We start from the raw sequence: 26,401 nt of genomic DNA, 5'->3' as shown, positions 1-26,401 counted from the left end.
TTCACTCTCTTGGCTTCTTCCAGAACAGGACAAACTGGTTTATATGTTGTGATGAAACTAGTTTTGCTCTTTGGTCACATTGGGGGGTGGGGGGCTGGCGTTACCATGCTTATTATGCTGTTAGTATTCTCTAAATGATCATGCTTATTAATCAGTCTGTTTTAAGGCATGATGCTGCAGTTAAAAACACATTTTTTTGGACTTGTTTGCTTTTCTTTAAGAGTTTTTTGCTCTGTCCTAATGGAACGAAAACATCCAAAAATACTCTTCAAAGTATTTCTGCTATCAGAATTCATCAATTTGTGTCTGTGGATTTCAAAACAACATCTTTTTTTAAAGGCTGTTTTCTCAGATTTCTTCCTCCTGCACTGAGCTATAAATCTTGACATCTGTGCATCTGTCACACACACAGTTTCACAGATTTATTCTTATTTGTAGGTTTTTCCAGAAGGATATGTTCATAAATAATTTGCCTGATTACATACAACATTTTATTCAATTTTGCCTCTTTTTTCCTGACTGTTGGCTGCGTTTCTGAAATGTGGACTGATAAAAGATTGTCAAAATACTCGACAAAAGGACATTTTTAATGAAATAGTGATTCATTTTTATATTTAAAAATAACTTTAAAAAAGATAGCAAAACACACAACATACAGTAAACACAAAACACATAAACAACGATAGAACATAAATGGAAATATAAAGAATATCTATAGACAGCAATGACACAATAATATTTATATTTTGGATTTATAGGCATTATGATTATGCTAATATTAATAATAATAATAACAATAAAAATAATAATGGATTTAACAACAACAATATGATTAATAATAATAATAATAATAATAATAATAATAATTGATGATGAGATAAATAATATTTTGTGGTGATATCAACAATAATATCAATGCTAATAAAGGTGGTGGTAATAATAATAATAATAATAACAACAACAACAACAATAACAATAATAATAATTGATTATGAGATAAGTAATCATTTTTGATGATGGCAACAATGATATCAATACTAATAAAGGTGGTGGTGGTGGTGGTGATGATGATGATGATGATGATGATAATAATAATAATAGTTGATGATTAGATAAAATATTTTGGAATGATGGCAGCAATGATATCAATACTAATAAAGGTGGTGGTAACAATAATAATAATGATGATGATGATGATGATGATTATGATAAGAGTACTACTACTACTACAACAATTGCACAGTGGGTAGCGTTTTCGCCTTACAGCAAGAAGGTCGCTGGTTCGAGCCTCGGGTGGGTCAGTTGGCGTTTCTGTGTGGAGTTTGCATATTCTCCCCAAGTTTGCGTGGGTTTCCTCTGGGTGCTCCGGTTTCCCCCACAGTCAAAAGACTGTGTGCTATAGGTGAATTGGGTAAGCTAAATTGTCTGTAGTGTATGTGTGTGAATGAGTGTATATGGATGTTTTCCAGTGATGTGTTTCAGCTGTAAAGGCATCCACTGCGTAAAACATACGCTGGATACGTTGGCGGTTCATTCTGCAGTCACAACCTCCGACCCCTGATTAATAAAGGGACTAAGCTGAAAAGAAAATGAATGAATGAATGAATAATAATAATAATGATGATATAATGACACATAACCAAAGCACAGCACATCTATGCTAGCTTTCTTGTCTGTAATCTTTTTATTTGCAGCATAACTTTTTTATTTTAACATGCACCTCATTTTTCAGAGATTCGCCAGCATTGTCTTTCCTTAAAACATGTCAAATTTTGTGCTCCCATTGTGCACTGCGACATTCCACATCCCAGAAATCCCCCAGACTCACACCACACATCGCTCGCATACTTCCTGTGTCTGAGCTGAACACAATTAGACTCTCTCGTCATGTGAAAAATTCCCAAACTCTCCAAAAAAGCGAAACTGACCAAGTCTGAAATGTCTCCGCAGAGCCTGGATGAGCTTGATGACGATGACGGAGAGGAGAAGGAGAGGAAGATGGAGGAAAACCTGACACAGCACAACACAGTCCAGAACGAGGCCTTGACCTCTGAACACGAAGCAGCTCATTCGGTACAGGTGAGTTTAAATGTTTATAGTGCAGTCACTGGTCTGCCGTACAGAGGCAGTGTTGACCAGTGAAACAAACACTATTAGACTGATTATACAGAAAGCAGGAGACACCATACTCCCTGGTGCCTCAAGCCACACTGCAGAGCAAGATAATATGATTTGACACTGGACTTGATAGTGTTTTGTCTTTTCTATACCTTGTGTTGCAACCTGTCTGGAAGAGACGTGACAAAAAGGGATCAGAACAGCATCATGTTTTTGACTTGAGCTTATAGAAGGTTGAGGGGTGAGCAGAGACTATAACAACAGAAGCAGAAAGAAATAAAGTTACTAAAGAAAGAAACAAAAATACAATAATAAGATGACAACATCAAAATAGCTGTTAAATATTAAATAAATATTATATGTTAAATTTGTATTTGTGTTTTTGTAAATCAGTAATATCTATTTAACTTTTTTAATTAGTTTTGTTCTTTAAGGATGCATTAAGTTGACAAATAGTGACAGTTGCTGATAAAAATGTGTGTATATATACTTGAGATAAAAATTATTAGACCTCTTATGATTTTAATTTTTTAAAATATTTTAAAAATATTTTTTCAAATTAAAGCAACACATTTTTCACAGTATTTTCTATTTTAAAAAATTATTATAGAAAGTCTTATTTCCGCTAGTTTAAAAAATATTTAAAACAATTTTAAAGTCAATATTTTTAGCCCCCTTAAGCGATTTTTTGATTGTGTACAGAACTGTTGTTATAAAATAACCCTAACTTTCCTAATTAATCTAGTTAAATATCTAGTAAAATATTATGTACTGTCATCATGGCACAGATAAAATAAGTCAGCTATTTAATCTATTATGTTTAGAAATGTGTTGAAAAAAAAAACTTCTTTCTTAAAAAAATTGAGGTGAAAATACACAGGACAGCTAATTCAGGAGAGCTAATAGTTCTGACTTCAACTGTGTATATTCATAGTAATAATAATGATGCAAAATGTTTCTTGATATCAGCATATTACAGAGAATTCTGAGGAATCATGTGTCACTTAATTGATGTCTTGTATTACTTTAAAAACGTGTTGGAATAAAGAAATTTTTAAAAGTATAGCAGTATTTCAAAATGATTCTGGTTTGCAGTATTTTTAAAGGATTTCATTTATGAAAGAAACTTTCAAATTCCAAATAATTGAACATCAGTGTATATTAAAAAAGTATTTTTAGTAATATTTTACATAACCTTTTTTAAAAAAAAGACTTTTTAACCACTTGGTTTTAGTTGTTCAGATTTCATGTCCTAGACTGTTTATAGGTGGTTGGAGAGACAACAAAATAAAAGATAAAAACATAAAATCCTGTGTCTAAACCCGTCTACTGATTGACAGACAAATTATTCTTAGGAACTGGAAATCAGAAGAAGCCCTTTCCCTTCAAGAATGGGCAGTAGAACTTGATGGAGTGGCCGCATTTAAAAAAAAAAAAAAGTCTTATAAACAAATAGACAAGCTAAACCTATGCTGTAAAAATAGGCCAAGTACTTAACCTTTTTGGAAATGGACCAGTAATATTAATAAATGCTTAATACTAATAAACGTATGCTATAAAAAATGGTCCAAGTACATAACCTGATTGGAAATGAAACAGTAATATTTGTGTGAGAAATATATTGATTGTGACAGTGTAAATGTGATACTTTTTTTTGTATTTTATTTAAATTTTCTCTTTGTTATATAAAGATTGAGGCTTTAAGGTCCCGGCTTGGCTATCATTAAATACAGTTAAAGTTGTAGTTAGGGATTAGTTTGGGTTGGGTTTGTTTTAGGGTAAAATGTTAATTATTTACAGAGTTGTGTTCTGTATTCCATTCTGAAATTTGCCTGAGAATCAATAAAACTGTTTGGGCCATTTCATATACCCGGCGCAATGTGGCGCAAGGCGTGACGCAATTGTTACTTGCTACTTTCAGCTCGGCACAAGGGTCATTTTGAGGTGTTGCGCCACGCTTTTTAAATAGCAAATGCATTTGCCCTCATACGTGCGCCCATAGGTGTTCTGGTCTTAAAAAGCAGGCGTGTTTTGGTGCGTTGCTATTTTGAGTAACTGTAATAGTCTGTTCTTTTGACCAGAACAAACCCAGTCCAAAGTCTGGCGCAGAGCGCGTTAGTTGTGCGCCTCGCTTACACACTGCTTACACACAAGATGAAGAGCAATACGTAAATATCTTTACATATAAAAAAGAATTAAAATATTAAGGATATATATATATATATATATATATATATATATATATATATATATATATATATATATATATATATATATATATATATGATATAATAAAAATATAATTAGGATATAAATAAAAAGAATTTAAATATTACAAAGCATATTGTTTTCTAGCCTACATGAATTTAAAAACCACTGCCTTGAATCCTTCATCTCGGGAGGCTTTTTCAGTTCATTCAATTTGCTTTTGTATAATGTGATTATTATTAGCAGTATTATTTATTATATCCATATTTATATTTGTTTTATTAAAAACAAGCTTAGATTTGTCCACCTGTCAGGTTTTAGACCATATGGGGCACAGCATGTGTTTTAGGATATAACTCAGGTTTTTGACCTCACTTCATTATTAATGTTCATTAATTAGTTTGCTGGAAATTAGAACTGAATTTAGAAATAGTTTTGAAACAAATCTTTGCGCTTAACAAACAAAATTAATTGTTTATAGGCTAATTGATTTCTGTGCATAAAGGTTTCCCTATCCACGAGAGCAAAAGCGAAAGTGAACTTACTTTATGTCATGTCACGCTTATGGCACGACGCAGCTGGCTCTTAAAGGGAATGGGAGACGAGACTCTGATTGTTTTTTTGTCAAAACACACCTATTACTCATTAAGAAAATAAACTCAACCCTTTTAGACCGTGCACCATAGCGCAAAGCGGATTTTCCCGTCCTCATATTAGCACATATGGATTCTGACACACCCTGAATGCGTTTGCGCCCTGCGCTTTCCGTTTTGCGCAAGGACCGTCAAAATAGAACCCTTAATCTCTAGAAAAGACTTTTTACCAAATTATATTTGCAAAAATACCTTTATTTATATTCAAATAAATGTGATCTTAATTTTTAAAGTATGTCAGCTTTTTGTTTAGCGTTATTTTTTAATGACCCTAACATAGCTAACTTGTACTGTATGTGATGTTTTAAAGAAAGTTACAGTATCCTTTGTTGTGTTTAGTGGACTTGTATACTGACCCAGGGCTGAGAAAGACATCATAAAATCCTCCACAGAACACTTTATTCCAGATCTTGTAAATTTGAATGAAGGCTTTACATGAGGAACAGCTCAAACTTCAAGTCATTATTGAGTTCAAGTCCTGCTTACATTTGTAATTTTCAGAGGCTCACTGAAGGATGAGGAGTGCTAACTGCAAATGCTGGAGCTCTGAGAACATTGTGGCATATTTTTTCAAATAATGCATTGTTTCATTATATTTAGTTTTCTCCTGTTGCTTGGCTGATTTTATGTAGCTTCAGGTCGCTGAATCTATTAGTATGTGATTTCTCACACTCACATTGACGTTATGTGTGTGTGTGAGTGCATGTCATCTATTACTTTACCCAAAAGATCACTACTAAATGCTCAGTTAGAAATTTAAACCTTTCATTGCAGAATATGAAAGGACTTTTAGTGAGCAATTGTTGACTGGAGGCATGGTGAAAAGAGCTTTTCTGAAAAGCCATCAAAATGTGCTTCAGTAGGATTCATAATTACATTTAAATGAAGAAATGTATTATTGTTAGAGTAGATACACATGTTTCTGCTGATCCTAACCATGTTCAGCAGATAATGCCAACCCTCAGTGATCCAGATGTTGGCATCTGCTGTATTGGACATGGCTTGCGTTGGACCCTGGATGTTATACAACAGACAGTTCTAGTACTCTTTTTCCATTGGCCATGAGCGCTATTCAAAATGAGAGATTTTATAGGAAACATCAGTTTGGCCACAGCCATATCACCCTGCAGCCCAAGACTGGTCAGTACCTGGATGGGAGACCACATGGGAAAACTAGGTTGCTGTTGAAAGTGGTGTTAGTGAGGCCAGCAGGGGGTGCTCAACCTGCGGTTTGTTTGAGTCCTAATGCCCCAATATAGTGAACAGGACACTTTACTGTCAGTGAGCACCATCTTTTAGATGAGATATTAAACCAAGGTCCTGACACTCTGTGGTCATTCAAAATCCGATGGCACTTCTTGTAAAGATTAGGGGTATAACACCGGTGTCCTGGCTAAATTCCCTCTATTGGCCCTTACTCATAATGGCCTCCCAATCATCCCCCTCCACAGAATTGGCCCTATCACTGTCTCTCCACTCCACCTATAGCTTGTGTGTAGTGAACGCACTGGCGTCGTTGTCCAGTGGCTGCCATCGCATCATCCAAGTGGATGCTGCAAACTGCTGGTGGAGTGGGGAGACCTCCCTCTCATGATTGTGAAGCGCTTTGGGTATATGAGCACACAATAAATGTGCTATATAAATGCACATTACTCTCTTACAGTTATTTGATATTTATATACAGAATGCTCTATCCTGACACCCACATTTGACCTTATGACAGATAAATGAGTGACTGTGCGAACACCATTTTATTTTGTACTGAGAGCCCATAACATAAATTTAATAATGCATAATATTTTTTATTAAAACAGTTATGATAAATGAAAAAAATAAAGTTAACCTCAAGAGTCTAATTTGTTTAGTCTTGTGATTGATTGATTGATTGATTCGTTTGTTTGTTCGTTCGTTCGTTCATTCATTCATTTTCCTCAGCTTAGTCCCTTTATTCATCAGCATAATGAACCGTTAACTTATCCAGCATATGTTTTACACAGCGCATGCCCTTCCAACTGCAACCCAGTACTGGGAAACTTCCAAACACACTCTTTCACTCGTACACTATGTAAAATTTAGTTTATTTACTTTGCCTATACCACATGTCTTTGGACTGTTGGGAAAACAGAGCACCCGGAGGAAACCCACGCCAACATGGGGAGAACATGCAAAGTCCACACAGAAAATGCCAACTGACCCAGCTGGGACTTAAACCTTATTGATTTATTATATTGAAATTAATAATTTATCCACAAAATGCAGTTGGTTTATATGAGTTTCTTCTTTCAGTCTGAGTATATTTAAAATGTATCCAGGTCCTTTGATGCAGTATGATGATGTTTTTTTTTGAAGACGAGTCAATGGTCCGCCAAGAAGTTGTCAGGAATGCACTCTCTAACAGACTCTTTAAATAGCCATGTAGAAATCCAGGAATTATATTATAAACAGAAGTTGCTTTGACTCGGCTTCATTAATAAACACACATCTATAGAATCTTCTCACACAAGGATTTCAAACTCTCGACTCAAGTTATAAAGTGAGATAGGAGTGAAAACGTCAATGTTTGTGGTATTTTCACATGGAGCATTTACTAGGCAGTGTTATAGTTAATTGAGAGCTACACAAAAAGCTGTCATCATCACAGAACTGTAATATCGATGCCATTATTGAGTGACTGAAATCAATTTTTGCAGCCCTGCTCCATCTGCATGTACAAGTTGGAGGTTTACTTGAACCAGCTTTACTGATAAAATGTGCAAGAGTATTGGCTTAGATTGGTCAAGAAGTCAAGTTGAATTTTATTGTCATACTGTTAGTTGTGTGCACATAAAGAAGAATGAAAGTGGAGCTTTTTTTCTATAGCTCATTGTGTTCTGCCTCCTGACTGGCTGTAGACCATTGTCAATCAATCTCCTTCGTGCTGTGTCTCCTATAATGCATTCAGCTTGCCAAATGTACATAAATCTTCAATCGCTAGCAGCGTGACTCTGAAGTGCTGAACTGTATGTTTGCAAGTTTTCTCCCCACAATGTCGACGAAAAGTTCTGCATCATCAAAAGCACCTGCTGTAGCACCCAAAAGGCAGAGAAAGATGCTAACCATCGTACAAAAATAACTTGTAGACATGCTAAAGGAAGACAGTAGTTACATGGAGGTAGGGCGTAGGACTGGGCATTTAATTGAAAAGTAAACGAAATCGACATTCAAAACCTATAATCCATCTAACTTTTCAAAGACACTTTTTTTCAATTACTTTCCCTAAGTGTTATGTGACTCTACTCTGTTAAAGGCCATGGCTGAATTCTTAAACCTTATGTTGCACTACATTGACGATTGTCAATGAACAATGAGGGCAAACAAAATTAATAAATAAATAATATAATTGTTCATTAATTTTTATTGAGTTAAAATGTTCAATTGATCGAGATTTAGATTTTAGGCCAAATCGCCGAGCCATAGTAGGGTGCCATTATGGAATAAACAAACGAAGATCAAATGGTTTTGATCTTTGGTTTCATTCTACAATACTGGACTTATTTTTCTATGGAGGTTTGAACTTTGAGAGTGTTTAAACCAAGCTCTCCCTCATGAAGCAAATATGGAAGTAACTGAAACTGCAATTTACAGAAATTTCGCTAGTCCTGGCTCCATAACAGAGCAGATTTCTATTGAGCTCGCTGTTAAAATGGCTGACTTTACAGCACAAAAAAAGTGTTTACAGCCTGGTACAAAGCATGATTTTGATGACAACTGTGAGGGGGGTGAATTTTTTTTAGAACTCATTCATTTCCCTTATATTTGGTTGTGTGAAGTCTGCATAATTAAAGGCGTGGGCTCTTGAGTGACAGCTAGGTCTCGCTGGGCGCCGTCACTTCACCTGAGCTGATTCCGGCTGATTAGCTGATTAGTCGAATGAAGTCTGATTAGTGTTTTTGTGGCTTTACACAGTTAGTTGCTTTTTGGAATTATTTCTTACAATTATCCGATAATATGGCATGCTGTGTACACTTTATTGTGCTCACAAACCATTCACGTGGCCTCCATTTGCCAGGTGAGTGGAATTATATACTTAAATCATATCTATAAATGCATTTGTGTTATTCAAAATTATTTATCATTTATAATTTTCTTTAGGGGTGTAATGCACTCCAGAGTCTGACAGATTGATTAGCTGTAGGCATCTGAAGCGGTACAGTGTTATGTCTGGATTTCATCAATAGCCTTGCATTTACTAACACTAAAGACTATATTTGAAGTATTTTTAAGTAATTTGCATTTTCCTCCTGCATAACATCATAAGAACAATGTTTAGTGGCTCAATGTATTACAACAGTGGTTTTAAAAGTCTAAACTTGATATATTATACAACCAAGCGCATGTGGCCAGAACACAAACGAGTTGCAGGTAATGACTATGGGTGACGTCACGGATACTACATCCATATCTTTTACAGTCTGTGGTTTAAACAAGAGAGAAAAGTGTGAAAATGCTAATGCCTGTCGGAAAAAAAGTGTATAAAATGTGTAGTGAGGGGATGTACAGCCTTAAAACATCTATAATAATTGAAAAAATAAAGCTGACTACTTTGCGAATTTTGTCTATTGAGGGTTATTTTTAGAACGTAACTCTCACGAATAACGAGGGACCGCTGGATAATTAAACAAAATCATAGATATAAACACAACACTGCACTGGATGTAAGAGCAATTTTTAGATCTGTACATAACTGAGCAGACCGGTAATCTTACTATACATATACTGTAAATAGATAGCTAAACACCTAACCTAAGATAGAATATACAAGTACTTAAACGTAAAACAGAAACAATATTTAGCAAAAAATGTGTGTTCAAGCTTAAATAGTACTGCTGCATGATTTTTGCTACATTGTCAAGTAACTTATTGTAAAATCACGAGGTACATCAATAAACAAGCTGACCTACAGTGCAGTTTTTTTGGTGAGCGTAATTGTTCTGTTGTGGAGAATGTCACTCTATGAGACCATTGCTTGTGTGGTGTTACATAATGAGAGCAACATCCAGAAGGGTTTCAGAGTGTTCCCTCTTAATACAAGTGAGGACAAAGGTAAGATTATTTCTTTCTTTGTCAGACACCTGATAGCAGACCATCTCAAAAATCTGCCGATTTTTCCCTGCTGCGTTCATCAGTTGTTTGGAATGGCTTTTGTGGAATACCATGCCATATTTCATTGCTCTCTGACCTCCCACTTGACACGGTCGTAAACTACGAGCTGTCTTAGTATTAATGCCATGCCTGACAGCTCTCAGGTTCACCGATTACAGGGTCGGATGCACACGATGAGTCTCTGGATATTCGCTGTACAGTCTGTTCAAGGCTGCCAGCAATGTAGGATGCAGTGAATTAAAATATCGTAGCTATACGAGTACGATTCCTAGAGATTTTACACCAGGACAAGCTTTTGCCTTCTGGTTCCATGTGTGTGTGTGTGTGTGTGTGTGTGTTGTTTTGCTGCTTTTCTCTCCGACATAGTCCTGATCAGCTCAAGGCCTCCATCTGCTTCTGTTTAGTTGTGCTTTTACCTTTTTTCTGCCATACAAGGAAAACACAAAGTGATACCGGAGAACCGCTAGAACTCGCAGAACCGTACGGAACATTCCACAGGATCATCTCGCTCCAATGTGGCGCCAGTTCATAGTTGGAAAACTCAGATCCATCTGGGCTCAGCGTAGTCGTCTTCTCATATTTTGAAGCTTTGCCTCAAAACTAACTAAGCTCCCTACCTAGAAATAATTCTGTTTGGCACTTTTCCATATTATTCATTTTGCAGAAAGGTACAGATTTATTTCAGATTCTTTCTCAGGAACCAGTATTCTAAGTAGCTTGATAGCATTTTGAGGCAGCAAGCTCTACATGAGTTTGGCATTCAGAGACTTGGCATCACAGCCACATACAGTATGTCAGTAACTTGAATGGTCTAAATTGCTATCTATGCATCATACTGTAGCTACAGTAATATTTAGGCATAAAGTTATGGGCCAAAATGTTGTATGGTTATCATTTTCAAAAGGATTAGGATTCATCTGCACAATTAAAGGAAATGCAACATTGTTTTGGACATAATGGATGGTAGAGCGCATTACAGAGAGGACCGTCGCAACTATTTTGAAGAAGATTGTCATATACAGTACTGTTGGTTGCTGGTGGAATGATCTGTCAACCACATCTTTCCCTTCGCTTGTAGTCATTTAGCAGAAGACTTACAATAAGGAAAGCATCCATCGATTCAAGATACAGTACACGCATCAAGTACTCTAAAAATTGAAGTATGCTAATATAATAATATGCCGAAGTGATGGTGCTTCTGCGCTAGCCTGCGGATTCATACGAGTAGACTGCGTTTTGTCTCGTTTTACGCTTTTCTTGAGCAACTAAATTAATGCCAAAGTCTGTTTAACTGATTGTATTTTAATTATATTACAACATCGATGCTGTAAAAGGAATCGTATAAAATGGAAAAAAAAACTCAAAATAACAGGTCATCTGAAGTTTATCAGTATGGGAACAACACTAGCTCAGCATATACACTAATAAGGGATTTACAGAGATAAGTGCTCACAGAAAAGATGTATTTTAGGTGTCTTTTGTTCATTGCCACGGATTCAACAGTCCATGTGAAATTGGCAAGATCAATCCTCCAATGAGAAATATTAAATGAAAAGGTTCTGGAAAGCGATTTAGAGCCTCTCTGTGATGGTACTATGAAGTTGCGATTACTTACTCACCTTCAGGGGGAGTATAGATTTGTAGAAATAACTGGAAGTAGTAGGGTGCAGAGCCTGTGGCTATTCTGTTTACAAGCATTAGAGTTTTGAATTTATTATGAGCATCGTCTGCTTGCCAGAGAGATAAAGAGATGTGTGACTTGTATTGGCTGAAGTCCAGATGAGTTGCAGCATTTTAGATTATTTGGAGAGGTTTCATAATGGATGATGGAAGTCCAATTAGGAGAGCATTACAGTAGTCCAGTCTGGAAATGACAAGTGATCGAACCAGAGGCTGTGCTGACTGCTTGGTCTGACCTTTCTAATGTTGTAAAGTGCAATCCTGTAGGATCTTGCTGTTTTGCAATGTGATATTTGAAGATTGAACTAAAAATTAAAAGATCACGCCTAGATTCCTGTTTAAATTGGAAGGAATAATTGTCCAGAAGTTGTGATAGTCTGAGTTGCAGGGAGGACAAGAAGTTAGTTTCTAGCCAGATTAAGCTGTAGGCTATGATTTTTCATCCAAGCTGAGACATCCTTGTGGGAGAACCGTAGAGCCAGTGTGAGATCTGTGTAGTTACTGTTGGATCGTCTCTATGAAATGAGAGCTAGAGCAGTGTGTCGTCAGCATAGCAATGGATTAGAAAAGTCATGTTCTGGAATGATGGAACCCAGCAATATGGTGTAAATGGAGAAGAGAAGGGGTCCAAGAACTGATCCCCGAGTAACCCCCGTGACCAGCTGATGTGCTTTAGATACCTCTCCACTCCAGACAACACTGAAAGACCTACCAGTAAGCTATGGCTTAAACCAGTGGAGCGAGGCTCCAGTAATATCCATTGATGAGAGGGTAGATAGGAGAATCTGAGGATTTTCTATATCAAAGGCAGCAGACAGGACCAGAAGAAGTGATGATTTGGAACCAGCTTTAGCAATACTCTTGGCTTCAATGACTGACAGTAGTGCGGTTTCAATGGAATGGCCACTTTTGAAGCTTGATTGGTTAGCATCCAGCAGGTTGTTCCGAAGAAAAGAAATGTTGAAACCTGGTTGAAGACCATATACATCAAAGTTTTGCTTTGAATGGGAGGAGAGAAAACACCCACCTACTGGTATTAAAGGGAAAGTTATCCCAAAAATGTAAACGCACACTATTTACTCACCCTCAAGTAGTTTTTTTCTTATGTTGAACACAAAGGAAGATATTTGAAGAAAGATGAAAACCCACAAACATATGAATATATTGTAAATTGTAAATATGTCATCAAAATATTATTTAAATATATCTTTACAGCACAGTATGGTTGGGACAAAACAAAATGTGGGACAATTGAGCGGGTGGTAGGAGCACAGGTGGTGCTAAAGAAAAGAAAATAGCTAAACACAAACTTCTCGAAAAGTTCCCTAAGTAACTAATCAAAAATAAACAAACACACAAAGAGGTCTTCTGCATATCCTAACCATTCTACGCTGTCTAAGAGTGCTTTCACACCTGTGAATCGATTCAGTTGTCCGAAACAGGGATTAAAATTGTTACATTGTTGCTCTTTGCACTTGGTGTGGTTCGCTTTCACACTGCAAAGTTTCTAAACTGACCAAAAGAGCTAAAACAAGTCACGTGTGAATAAACTCTCCTCACATTGATCAGTTTCACGGTTTATTTTGTTGAGTCCCGCTCAGCTGTCTGGGGGTTGTGGTTTTGATGTGTCTGAAGAACCATTCGAGGACCGGGAGAGAGACACGCAATTTCCCGAACCATTGTGCATTTGCAGGAGACTCACAAAACCTTCGGGAGACTTGGGATGTCTAAAATGACCTTCTGCCCTTCTCATAATTCTCTCTTCATTTAGCCGTATGCCTATTACATCTCCATAATTCACTGTGATATAACCGTGCTTGGATCGTATCGCTTTCTCACTACAATTGATCTGCTCCAGAGTTCAATTCAATCGAGCCAAGACCACCTCACTAAGGCGATCTCGGAGCGATTGTTTGGGCACGGATCCTAGCGCGATTGGTAGTTTCACATATGCCAAACGAACTGCGCTAACTGGGCAAACGGGACAGGTTCCGAAACAAAAGTCTAGGTGTAAAAGCACCCTAACAAACAGTTGCAATCATTGGCACGTGTCCATTACCTAATGTACTACCCAAAGAGTAATCCTACATGCTGCAATGTATGTCATGTGACGTTTATACTGTACACTTTGTCTGAGCCTTGTAAATAAATATGGTGGTTGGAATGGATAATGTAAATGTTGCATAGAGAGGGTGGACAGAGCTTGAACACACAATGAACAAACAAACAAGAGAATATACGGTTAGATTGTGTTTTCTTAAGTATGCTGCAATATAACACAACAAGGGTTACAAAGGTGGGCTAGAGAGTGGTCTGATGCTCTCATTTATCGGAGGGGGTTTGCCTATTGGTAATAGTGAATGATTGACAGGCGAATAGACCAATGACCTGAACCTAAGAAAGCAAAAGCAGAGAGAGAGAGAGAAAGAGATACACAGCATGAAAGAACACAAGCGTGTAACACCCATAACCATTGACATCCATTGTATGAAAAACAAATACTATAGAGTACAATGGTTACAGGTTTCCAGCTTTCTTCAGAATATCTGCTTTTGTGTTCAACAAAAGAAAGAATTAACTATCCTTTTAATTAAAAGACAGCCGACAACACTGTGCTGTTTACTGCATCTTACTTAAAAAAATACTAAATAAAACAATCAAATAACAAACAAACAAACTAAGCTGTTAATTTTTAAGACGTTCATGTTGTAGTTTCTAAATGATGTCATAGTATTATGATCAATTGCTGTTTATTTTCTCTGTTATGATTAATTGCTTGTTGTTTTCCTCATTTCTACGTTTTATTTTTTATTTTAATTTTTTGGGGGGGGAATTTTTGAATAAATGCACAACTTCATCCATCAAATCATAAATGAATTAAACTGACAACTTTTACAACTCATTAAAAAGTGGAGTTTAGAGTTGTGCGTAGACCCCAAAATTGAGAGGAGTAGCTCCGGCTGCTTTACTGTGTTGTCTGTTTTGGTTCAGTTCACGTTACAGGATGTCACAAAACAGTCCTGTCAATATGTAGACGAGTTTTATTTTAGATGTTGTCACTGATGAAATGTATCTAAATGTGTGTAAACATATTCATGACTTAAATCAAAGAGTGAGAACAAAAATCTCCTACTTTATGATTGTGGCAAATATATTAGATTCATAGTACCCAGATCAGTTTTTAGACATTGATTAGGACATATTATCAAACACACAAGTAGAAATCTTACTAGGGTTTAAGACACATCAGTTGCATGGCTATATGGGGTTAATTTAGAGTCTTAAAGTGTTGATGCTCATTTGCATTTTTAATTAGCACCTCTGGTATGAAGACAGTGCATGCTCTGGGTGGGATTTCCCATGCGTCACCAAAACTGACCCCAGAAAGAAGAACGACAAGATAGTGGCAGTGTAATTTTCACCTGACAAAGGCGCCTGTTAATGATGTGATGGAGAAAAAGCACATTTGCATAGTGCAATTAAATGCTGTTTCCTTTTAAAACGTTGCCTAACCGCTGGAATTCTCAGCGTTTGCTTTTTATTTTTGATATTTAATTATATTGTTGCACCTTAAACCAGGGGCTTTCAGCGTTTGTATTCAATCTCATGAAGGCAGTGTGGGTAAATTTGCAATGTTCACGGGCCAGCCGGCTTTTCTCCAGCGCGATTTGAATGTTTATGGCATAAAGCAAGATTTAGGGCACACGAGCGCAGCCTCAGAATGCCAGAGCAGGCCTGTGCTGGACTTTATTACACTGGACTTGTGAGATCCTGCGATTTTACCTTTTAAATTAGCTGTCAAAATCACAAAGGCCGTCAGATGGCAAACAGCTATGAATTTCCTTTTTAAGCAATGTGCAGTTTATCAGAAAAGAAATTGGGCTGAATACAATGAATATATTTGCTTTCTCCATCTCAGTCTCCCAGTCTCTCTCTTTCTCTCTCTCTCTTTCTCTCTATCTCTCTCTCTCTCTCTCTCTTTTTCTCTGCTCAGACTTTATCTTCTGTTTCTTTGCTCTCATGTCTCCAAAATGTTTTTTTCATTGCATTTATGGGTTTTAGCTTTGCTCATATGCAAAAACTATACAGTATGTGATATGTATAGCTTGTATTATACAATATAAGGTCATTAGAATGCACGCAAGTCAATAGTGTTCATTCACAAGCCATTTGACTTCAGTGATGTAATGCGTTTGTTATTGTATAAGAGTAACAGCTTAAGAAATGTAAATATGATATGGTGGGTTGGGGATAGCAGGGTAGGGGTTTGAATGGGACTTGCTTTTAATTAGGTAACTGAAAATTGCACTACATTAGACTTCCCATTGTCACACAGTTAAAGGCAAGGCAAGTTTATTTATATAGCACATTTCATACACAATGGTAATTCAAAGTGCTTTACATAAACAAGAATAAAATAAACGAGAATTTAGAAAAGATTAAAATGTGTTAAAGCAGGATTTAATAGAATGAAAAAGACAAATATTCTGTCGGACTTAGCACAGTGCTTAATCATTATAGGCACAGCTAAACATGCGTTGTTGCAGTAGTCTTGATTTGAATGTACCTAATGTTGGAGCACATCTGATCTTTTCTAGAAGCTGATTGCAGCAGTAGGGGATAGGGATGCTCATATTAACCGATTCACCGTTAACTGCAAGGGGATTAATTGTATCAGTTAAGCAATAAAAAATGTAATAATTAGTTTTTTAATTGGCTGCATAAATGTGCAACACATATTTGTTAACTCGCGGGGCGGTATCCCAGTAACAGTCAGCATATGCGCCTTTTCATGTCTTTCATCACACGCAGCGTGCACACATGAACTGTAAGTTAGAGAGAGGAAATAAAAGCACAAAAGCTTTAAGGTGAAACAAGACGCTCAAGACATAATCTTTAAAATAGTGACTTCTATTAAAAATGTTGACAAAGGTTTGTGATATAAGAATAACAGCGGAGAGTTAATTAAATGCATATTTTCCATGGAGTGATCGATTTGAGGTAGCCTGATATTTCATTTAACTGAAAAAAAAAAACATATGATGGGAATAAAACAACATTCTTAAAAAGGATTCAGTGAGTCTTTTCATTTTAAAATCTAAATCTGTCATTTAATGGCCCATTTCTACTAAGTGGTACGGTATGGTACAGGTCGGTCAACGTCATTTTCGTTTCAGAAAATGTCTACAGTAAAGCTGTATGGGTCATATCATATGAGAAGCACTTCTCACAAAACAGATGGTTTATACACATAAATACTTGTGTATAAATGTTCATTACTAAGTTTTCTATGAACATGATTTGATTATAACTGCAGATCAATGATAAAAATAGTAACGTCTACTGTAACGTCTACAGTTACATAAAATAAATAAATAAATGCAACATATATGAACACAAACAGACCCTTAAAGTCTCTGATATGTTACCAATTACAAAAAAACTACACACAGCATACATTTAGTCCTTATTTGGGTTCAAAAACAACAGGAAATATACCCCACAGTCAGTGCAAACCTCTCATCTGTATCTTTAATCTTCGCCAGCACATGTAACCTCTGTTAGAAGTATTTCCGTCATTCCCGAGTTCATAATAGTCCAAAAGGTGATGATAATAGTTAAACATGGCAGTTTGTAAAAAAAAAAAAGTTGCTCCTTTGTTTTTTCTAGCTTCTCTGTTTTTTTGTGCATTTGTTCATTGTTGACTGGATCGAATGTCGGAAGCGCTTCAATAATCACACGCATGTTATTATCATCAGCTCAAATATAGACACACACGTGAGCACAAGTAAGAAAGTCAAAAAAATTGCAAAAAAATTATGGGGCACAGGGTAGAATCTGCTCTTCTTTGTGGCTTTGTGGCTGTTCATCAAGATGACGACAAGCTTTGTTTGAGCTCGGGTCGACCATGGCTAGTTATTAAATGTGTATATTGTTACAGTGTAATGTCTCGGCTGTGTATTCAAAAATGTAGCAACCTTTGTTTTTATTCTGGCTTGTTGCACAAGCAAGTAAAGTATCTCTGCAAACCAATAACGCTCAGCTGCGCGTCTAGCTCTGCCCTTTGATACCCTTTTGCTGTGCTAGGTACACTTTGCAAAAGGTACCCAAAAGTGGCACGGTACTCTTCGCTTTTAGGTACCTTTTGACAGTAGAAACACTCATAAAAGTGTGCCGAACCGTACTGTACCATATACCACTCAGTGAAAACGCGCCATAAGTGAAAAACATTTAGGGCAGGACTATTTATTTTATTCTTTAATGTAGTGTATTCTGTTTTTCTATGCTGTTGTAAACACTGCAGGTGCATGACGATGCTCTGTTGTTATGTTCTCTTAATAATCATTTAATATTTATAGTCATTTAGCAAAATTAACTGAAATGAGCATCCCTATAGTGGGGGGCATAATAGCTGAAGGCCAATTCACCCTGCTTTGAATGAACTCTTGGAATTTCAAATGTACTTTATCGTAATGATCTGAGGGTTTAGTCATGTTTCTTATACTTTTGCCAATGGTGAGGCCTTAATTTTAAAAGTGAGAGGGCATCAGTCATACGGTTGACCTCAGTATCTACTCATACCAAGGACGTGATGTGAAACATGTTGATTAAAATAGGAATGGATATTGTGGCATAATTGGTTTTTGGCTGAAAGAGAATATGGTCAGCATAGTTCAAATCCGCCCAAAAGTTATCTGTTAAGCATTATTTGTTATGGTATTGACAGCATCGGACTGAAAATATGTTGGCTAGAGAAAGCTATTTATAAATGAGAAGAAATACTGTGAAGACAATCACATTTGTATTTAGGAGGTTGAACCTGCAGGATGAATCATTCTCGATCAGAGCAGAAACAGATTGTAAGAGCATATGTTTGGACCGATTTCGAAGGTAGAACGCGGCATTGCTTTGAACTGTTTTGCGAGGCTTAGACTGTGCATTTGATTGAAACTTGCAGGCTACTTTACTCGGAGGTTTAATTTCTCAGCAAACGCAATCTAGATTCACAACAAGAATAGGCTCAGGCCTTTTTTGATTATGCTTTATTATGGTTAAAATTGCACATTTCCCCATTTTTTCCTTGATCTTTGTGTATTTAATGAGATGATGATATCATAGTGGTGCTGCAGATTTAGATTACCATCATGTTGCTTCAGCCAAATAATATTTGGAGGGGGTTGGAGGCAATAAGACAAACAATTAGTTTAATGTAATGGAAAACAGGAGCACGCGCTCAGACACAAATAAAAATAATGAGATATCCGAGTATCTGTGTTGTGGTGAATATGAAATCTAGAAACTAGTCGTAACTAACTAAACATGGCACTCTTAAAACACATTGGTTTGAAAGCGTTAACAGTTGGATATCAATCCTGAGTTAGAGTTTGAGAATGCTAAACGTAACCTGTAGGTAATGGCAGTGATGAAAGTTGTTTTGATGCATTCTGTGGAGCAAAGAAACACAATCATAAGGGTCACTTTAGTGTGAGTTACAGCGACTCCATCTATTGCTATATATTTACTTAGTTTGATTGAGCGTTTATATCAGAGAAAGGGGCGTATGATTGGAGTGAGTCACAGCGTTCAAAGGCCAACAGAACCGAGCGAGAGGCTTCTGTGTGTGGGATGGTCTGCATGTTTATCCTTATGTACTGTATTTATGCCTGTCTGTCTGTCTGTTTTTCCACCGAAGCCTAATTTCTCATTCTCATGCCTTATTTTTGTTCTTTTTTTTGCAGGACAATTCAAGATCCAGAAGTCATAAGAGGTGAGTGTGACTGAATGTAATACCTGTCAGCAGTTTAGATGCATTTATTTGCAGAGATCGGTTTTAGCCAATGACCGCAGCTCTTGAGCATTCAGTCATCTGGTGGCTTCTGTCAAATTCCAAGAAAGTGTCCCGACTTGAAAATTTGCTTTAGCAAAATAGCCAAGAAAGAAGCGTCTCGTCAGAAGAAAGATTTAAAGCCTGCGAAAGGACAGGCCGGCTTAACTGGACTCATTTTCAGAGCCATTGTAAGACTGCCAGGAGCTTTGGTCCTCTCAGTTGGCAGAGCAGTCAGGCCTGAATTAGTTTCCACTTGAAGGATACAAGTGGACTGTTTGTATCAAGCTGAGCGGACAAATTTAAAAGGAAAGTTATAGGAAGTGAAAAGTTTGAGCCTATAGTTTCTCCCCCGATTCCTCACCCCAAAGCAAACAGCGTGCAAGCCTGACAAAGAAACATCAAGCGTGACTCTCACGTAAACATTTGCCGCCTCCACAATGGCTGTTTTTCGTAAACGTTCCCAAATGTCAGATCTATTTTTTAGACCGTTTGCAGCAGTTGAGATGAGATTGAGGATCCGATGGTATTTATTAAGGTGTTTAAATAATTGTATTAAAGCCATTCAAAAAAGCATTTGCTGAACTGAAAGGAAGATTTGGAAGTACATCTGTTAGATGTGTACATGCCTGTATAGTTTGTATTCATTTATTTAAGTGCTTAAGTCCTCATGTTGTGCTTAACAAGCTTTGATGTAAATGTGGCCCTGCAGCATTTGTGCTACTCGCATGAAATATTGTTAAATGGTGTGTCTTACTGAGAGTAAACAACTGATATTTCACGTACAATGTATCTGCAATGTATTATTTAAAAATGAAGAAATTAAAGACTTATAGTTGTGTTTTATTAACTTGAACCAATGTTAAATGCACCAGCTAATGCAGCGGGGCCAAACTCAGTCCTGGAGGGCCGCTGTCCTGCATAGTTTAGCCCTAACTTGCTTGAACACACCTGCCTGGAAGTTTTTGTAGTATACCTAGAAAGAGCTTGATTAGCCATTCAGGTGTGTTTTATCGGGGTTGGAACTATGCAATTTAGGAGTCCGGCTCTGCAGGACTGAGTTTGGGTAACCCTGACCTAGAGGATATTACCAATGACATGGCAGTATAGTAGTAATGATTTGGAACACCTCAACACGCATCACATCTTGGCTACTAGCCATCACATAAAAAAAGTAAAAATAAGTGAAATATTTAGTTTTGGAAGATTTTTCCCTGATAAAACTATGTATTTACTTGGAGTAGTTAAAGGAAAATCAGAGCTCCCATTTAATCCCATAGATTAATCCTAAATTTATAACGATCACAGAGAAATCGCCTCTCGCATCATTCAAATCTCATGTATGAAAGCATTAAGGCTTTCCTGTAAAATATAATGATGATGGAAGAAGTTGTAGTGGGTTATTTGGGATGTGGTGGGTTTCTAAGGTTATTAAAAGGGTTTTCTGTCACTACTTGTTTAGCCTGCATTAATGCATTTAGTGTAAGCTGCAGGATTAATCGTTAAAAGATCAGGATCTCAACGCCCACGCAACGTGAACTATAGTAATTTGCATATGTTTATTAATTGTTCGAATCGCTGCATTCAAATCTGGGTTTGAAAAACACAAAAATCAATAAAGAGATTCAGTGTTTAGTTTTTTTGAGTTAGTTATGAAGTTACAAACAGTCAAATAACACAGAAATACTGGGATAACAGTTGCTAATTTAGATATAAACCACTGATGTTTATGATAAAGAATAAAATCACTATCGTATGCTCAAAAATGTAAGTTATAGGCAGCAATTACATTATTTAACCAATAGGTGGAGAAAAGCAGCTATGAAAAATATGTGACTGAACAAATCCTTAAAAATGGCACATCTAGCAATGAAACATGAAGTTTTATGAGTGAATAAATAAATCATTTATTGAAAATGAGACTAAAATATATATGAGGTGTACAAATTATAATGTTAGATTTCTACATTTAGTGTCATCAGCAACAGTAGTAACAGTGAATTTTTCACAGTACTAAATATTTTACAAATTATTTTTATTCAGCTGATTATTTATTTTTTACATTAAAAAAAAATTACAGATTCTAAGTTCTGTTTGTTGAAACCAAGTGTCTTGCAGTACTGTTTTTGCATTAAATGGAAAGCAAATTACATTTGTCTCCTCCCCTTTTTGGCTGATCTGAAAAATGGTCCGATCTGTATCTAAAAACCATTATGGGTTCCGAACCGTTACACCGCAAGAACAATTTGTTTTAAAAAGAATATTGTATATAATGTAAACATAGCATGAATTTATTGTGCACATCCAACATGAGTCATGTTGTTATTATCATGAAAGCAACCAGCACTTTTACAGCCATTAACAAATTCTCCCCATGACCTCATGTCAGCAGAAGTACTGCTGTAGGTCATGTAGGCACTTTCTGCATCCTCTTTCATGTGTATTTTGCATTCAGAGATTATATTTTTGTCGCATACCGTTCTTGGCCATCCACAAAATGGGTAAGACGTGGTATTTGGGATGCCGCCTTGTACATTTTGTACCAAAAGCGGCATTGCATTGTGGGTCTAGGGCACCGCAGACAAAAGCCCATCTGAAGCGCAGTCTGGCAGTTTGATTAGTTGCCCGTCTTTCTGCCCCAGTAGCCACACTCGAACACCCAGGGCTCTTCCGCAGCCGGTGCGACAGGTGGACTGCAGAACGGCGCAGCTGAGATTGCTACCAATGCACCCACAACGCATCAGAACAAAAGGAGGAGTTAGTGGTTCCATGAAATACCAGCTCCATTGCTATATTCAGTGCTTGAGAGACAAGTAAAATGTTTATTTCTCTACTACGCTTAGTTGAGTGGTAAGCAAGAATTGATTGTTGAGCAACGGGCACAGTTGCGTAGAATTGTTTTGAGAAGGATTCAAACATTCAGCCAGATAGTATGGCCAGCACATTTAGAGATGGCCCCTGCCCTTCTTCCCCTTTATGTATTACACACACACACACACCCACCCCTGCTGGGTTTCCAGGAGCAGATCATTACCTCTGCCTCCTCCCGTTTCCTCTCCACAGGGGACTAATGCAGCAGAGTGGCTGTTACATTCCCAGGACATGAACATTCAGATTGGACATCTGCTCCGTTCTCCCAGTCTATCAGATTCAGACTACACTACACTGATAGAGGCCGAGCGAAATACATCACACACACCTTATCCGGACGCATTACTAGAGCGCTTTCCTTCAGGGCTTTCTTGATTGTTATTTCTGCTTTTTTCTGTGGTTGTTTGTGTTGAACAAGTGCTGTGCCACGTTCGAAAGAGGCCAATTTTGAGTTGCGAAAGTACAATTTTAGATTTTGAAAATAAGAAGTTGTGGCCGCTATGCTAGGCCATTCCAAGGGCATCTGTGGTTAGGCAGTTTGCTGGAAATGTAAGTGTGTTAAGTGTGAAAAGTATAAGTGGGATGAAATTGTTAATAGAAGCTGAGGATGGCAACTCGGCCTTATGCAGGGTTCAGGAAATGCAGCATGTGTCCTTTATTACAATAAGGAAGTTGGCTGATTAGAAATTAGTGCAAATGAGGCAGCAGTCCTAATGAAGTAGATGTGGAGTAGTGTATTTAGAGGTTGGTTAAAAAGTTGAATCTTAATATGAAGTGATAATATTACTAACATTGGCATGACCTAGCAGCTAGCTCTCTGCAACCTTCACATGGTTGCCCACTGAAGCCAAGCAGGGCAGTGTCGGGATGGGGGACAACATGCGAAAGCTAGGTTGCTGCCGGAAGCTGTGTTAATGAGGCCAGCAGGGGGCACTCAATCTGCGGTCTTTGTGGGTCCTAACGCCCCAGTAGAGCGAAGGGGACTCTATATTATCTGTGAGCATCGTCTTTAAGATGAGACGATAAACCGAGGTTCTAAATCTCTGTGGTCATTAAAAATCCCGGGATGTTTTTCGAAAAAGAGTAGGGGTTTAACACCGGCATCCTGGTCAAATCTGCCAACTTGGCCTTCTAAGCATCCCCATATTATATGTGGCTTCATCGCTCTCTACGAATCAGCTGGTGTGTGGTTTGTGGTCTGGCACAATATGACTGCTGTCGCATCATCCAGGAGGATGCTGCACACTGGTGGTGGACGAGGAGATTCCCCCCAATGTGTAAAGTGTAGAGTGCATAAAAGTGCTTTATAAATGTGAGGAATTATTATTATTATTTTTATTATGTGACCAAACAATTTAGGTCCCTAAGTATTGGACTGGTTTGGTTTCTGGCATGTTTAATTCAGTAAGTTTGACCTGAAAATGCTCATTAGATGAACCATTAATTGTACTACTTCATTATTAGGAGGATTAGAAGTGCAGTGTGTGTGAAGTGAGAGATGCTTTGAGATTAGGCAGGACAACAATCTTAAATGGAAAATTTGTATTGAATGTTGCAAACAGAGCTCCAGAGCCCCCTGTGTTAGAGTCACACGACTGAAGTCTATTCCCCTTCTAGCAGGATTGTTTTTGCTTTTTGTTTTAATATTTATTTATTGAGTTTTTACAATTTAAAGCAGTACATTACCCCTCCCTACCATAAAACTAAAATATATATATTTCCAGAATTTCTGAGTTAACAGTGAGAAATCAGAGTGTACAGAGTTCTGAGTGTACAGATTTGTTCAGTCTATATCATTTAACATGAGAGGCTTGGCAACATCTAAAAGAAGGAAAATACAAAAGAGGTGCATCTTAATTAAAAAAAAAAAAATGGGTCATATCATCTTGAAACACAAAACCTTCCAGATATATCAACGTTAACAGTGAGGGTATACATTATATCATATTTTTTAGTCAATATGTTATTATTTGACATGAAAGGTTTGGGAACATTTAAAGAGTACAAAATAGAAATAATGTTTGATAGATAGATAGATAGACAGACAGACAGACAGACAGACAGACAGACAGACAGACAGACAGATAGACAGATAGATAGATAGATAGATAGATACATACATACACGGATGGATGGATGGATTATTTACTGATTAATTTATTGATTGTTTGTTTGTAAAGGCGGGGGAGCTCTTCAAAGTATTTAATAAAGGTAGACCATTTGTCTAGGGACTTGCGTTTCGAGCCTTGAATCATGTATTAAATTTTTTCCAATTGAATGTAAGACAGCAGGACATTTTTTAGGCCTGGTGTTGCATTTGTCACTTTCAGAGCTGATGTGATGGTAATGTTCGAGTAAAAATATTTTAAGTTTGTTTTTTTCAGTGAATTGTAAGTGTTTGAAATGTAAAATAGCAGGTTGTAGTGAGTAGGGTCATTTTGTCATTTTAGCTGAGAGCAGCCACAAGGGTTTGCTGTGGATGTAAATGTGTTGACTTCAAAAAAAAACAAAACAACATTTGCAGCACATGTACTGTAGCTTCTGTATTGCCATTTCAAATGAAACTGAATACATAGGTGGAAACATGCATATGAGAGAGAGAGATAGAGAGAGAGAGAGAGAGAGAGAGAGAGAGAGAGAGAGAGAGAGAGAGAGAGAAAGAGAAAGAGTCAGAGAAGAGAGAGTCAGAAAGAGTCAGAGAGAGTCACAGAGTCTGTGGCTGTGTGTGCTGGTTTATGTGGTTAAGAAGGACATCAAATTATATAGTGACATGGCCATAACCTAGGTTTACAGTGTTAAAGTGGTTTACATGGACATGCCATTAGTCCTTGTAATTGGAAATGTTTTTAAAGAAATTTAGAAATAATTGGGTGTTTGATATTGAGTACGTTCACATGGACACCAATAATTTTATTTTTGATTTTAATATGAGTAAGACAATACTCTGATTAAGAGTCCATCTAAACAGTGTTTTTTTTTTTGATGACCTAAATCCGATTAAGGTCATAGTCCAACTAAACAAAAATGGAATTAAGATGTGGAGTGTGACGATTTTAGTGGCATAATTGAAGTGCAGGACAGACACTGTATGTAAAGATAGCAATCTAACTATTACAGTCGTGTAGAATTTTTGCTCCATTTTGTGACAGGGAAGTCTATACACCAACGGCTAAACTAGCTGTAATAGCTGACACTATTCTCTGCACCTAAGCATGATGAAATGCTGAGATTTTTTTCCCCATATGGTGTGCGGTATGTAATTCCATTAAAAGTACACTCATCCAGCAGTTTACACTCGCATCCAATACCTCAGTTTGTCACAGGGGCATGCATGAAATGTTCCTGAATGAAAGTGAAAGTGCCAAACTGCAGTGAAAGTCAACAAATTCAAAATTAAACACCCGAAATTACATGAAACTTTGTAGAAAAGTGAATAGTGTGGTGACGCAGTGATGTTCATTGAATTAAGTGCTAGACCATGAAAAATGGGATCATGAAAGAGACATGCAAAAAGCAACTGATGTAAACACCTTAATCAAAGTATTGACTTATTCAGATTAAGGCAAATCATTTGATTACTGATGTCCATGTACAGTAAACATAGTCAATGACATGTTGCCACATGGTTTCCTTTGAGAGTTGAGTTTAGTTTAGGGTTATGTAATAAGTTTTACAGTAAAAAAAAACAAAACATTATGCTTATGGAGAGTTATAATCCTTATTATATTCCCTGTGTGTATGCACGCCCATGCGAGTTAGTGAATGTGAGACAAAAAAAAAGTGTAAAAAGAGGTTGTTATGAAGGATTATTTAGTGTGAGCAGCTGCACAGCAGTATCCCAATCCTGCATGGAGCAGCTCAGTTCTCCTGGCTAATGAAAGCACATTGCTGTAATGCTTTGTAC

The 26,401-nt window shown here is 37.0% G+C and overlaps 1 protein-coding gene across 2 annotated transcripts in view; it reads left to right on the top strand.

Annotated features, from left to right (window-relative positions):
* Window positions 1-26,401, top strand: part of pawr (PRKC, apoptosis, WT1, regulator) — a 144,194-nt gene that overhangs the window by 95,491 nt on the left and 22,302 nt on the right. The window contains exons 2-4 of one of the 2 annotated variants that reach the window (XR_015481938.1): window positions 1,951-2,079; window positions 19,541-20,388; window positions 20,688-24,352. Coding sequence is in view for 1 of the 2 variants with exons in the window: in NM_001006015.2 (NP_001006015.1) it covers window positions 1,951-2,079; window positions 19,541-19,569 (158 nt within the window). In the remaining variant the exon portion in view is untranslated. Of the gene's footprint in view, window positions 1-1,950; window positions 2,080-19,540; window positions 20,389-20,687; window positions 24,353-26,401 lie in introns of those variants that run through there. The other variant, NM_001006015.2, reaches the window with a different exon arrangement.

The sequence above is a fragment of the Danio rerio genome, chromosome 4 (genome assembly GCF_052040795.2).
Source record: "Danio rerio strain M-AB ecotype USA chromosome 4, GRCz13ab, whole genome shotgun sequence".
NCBI lineage: Eukaryota > Metazoa > Chordata > Actinopteri > Cypriniformes > Danionidae > Danio > Danio rerio.
This window is presented reverse-complemented; position numbering and strand designations above follow the sequence as displayed.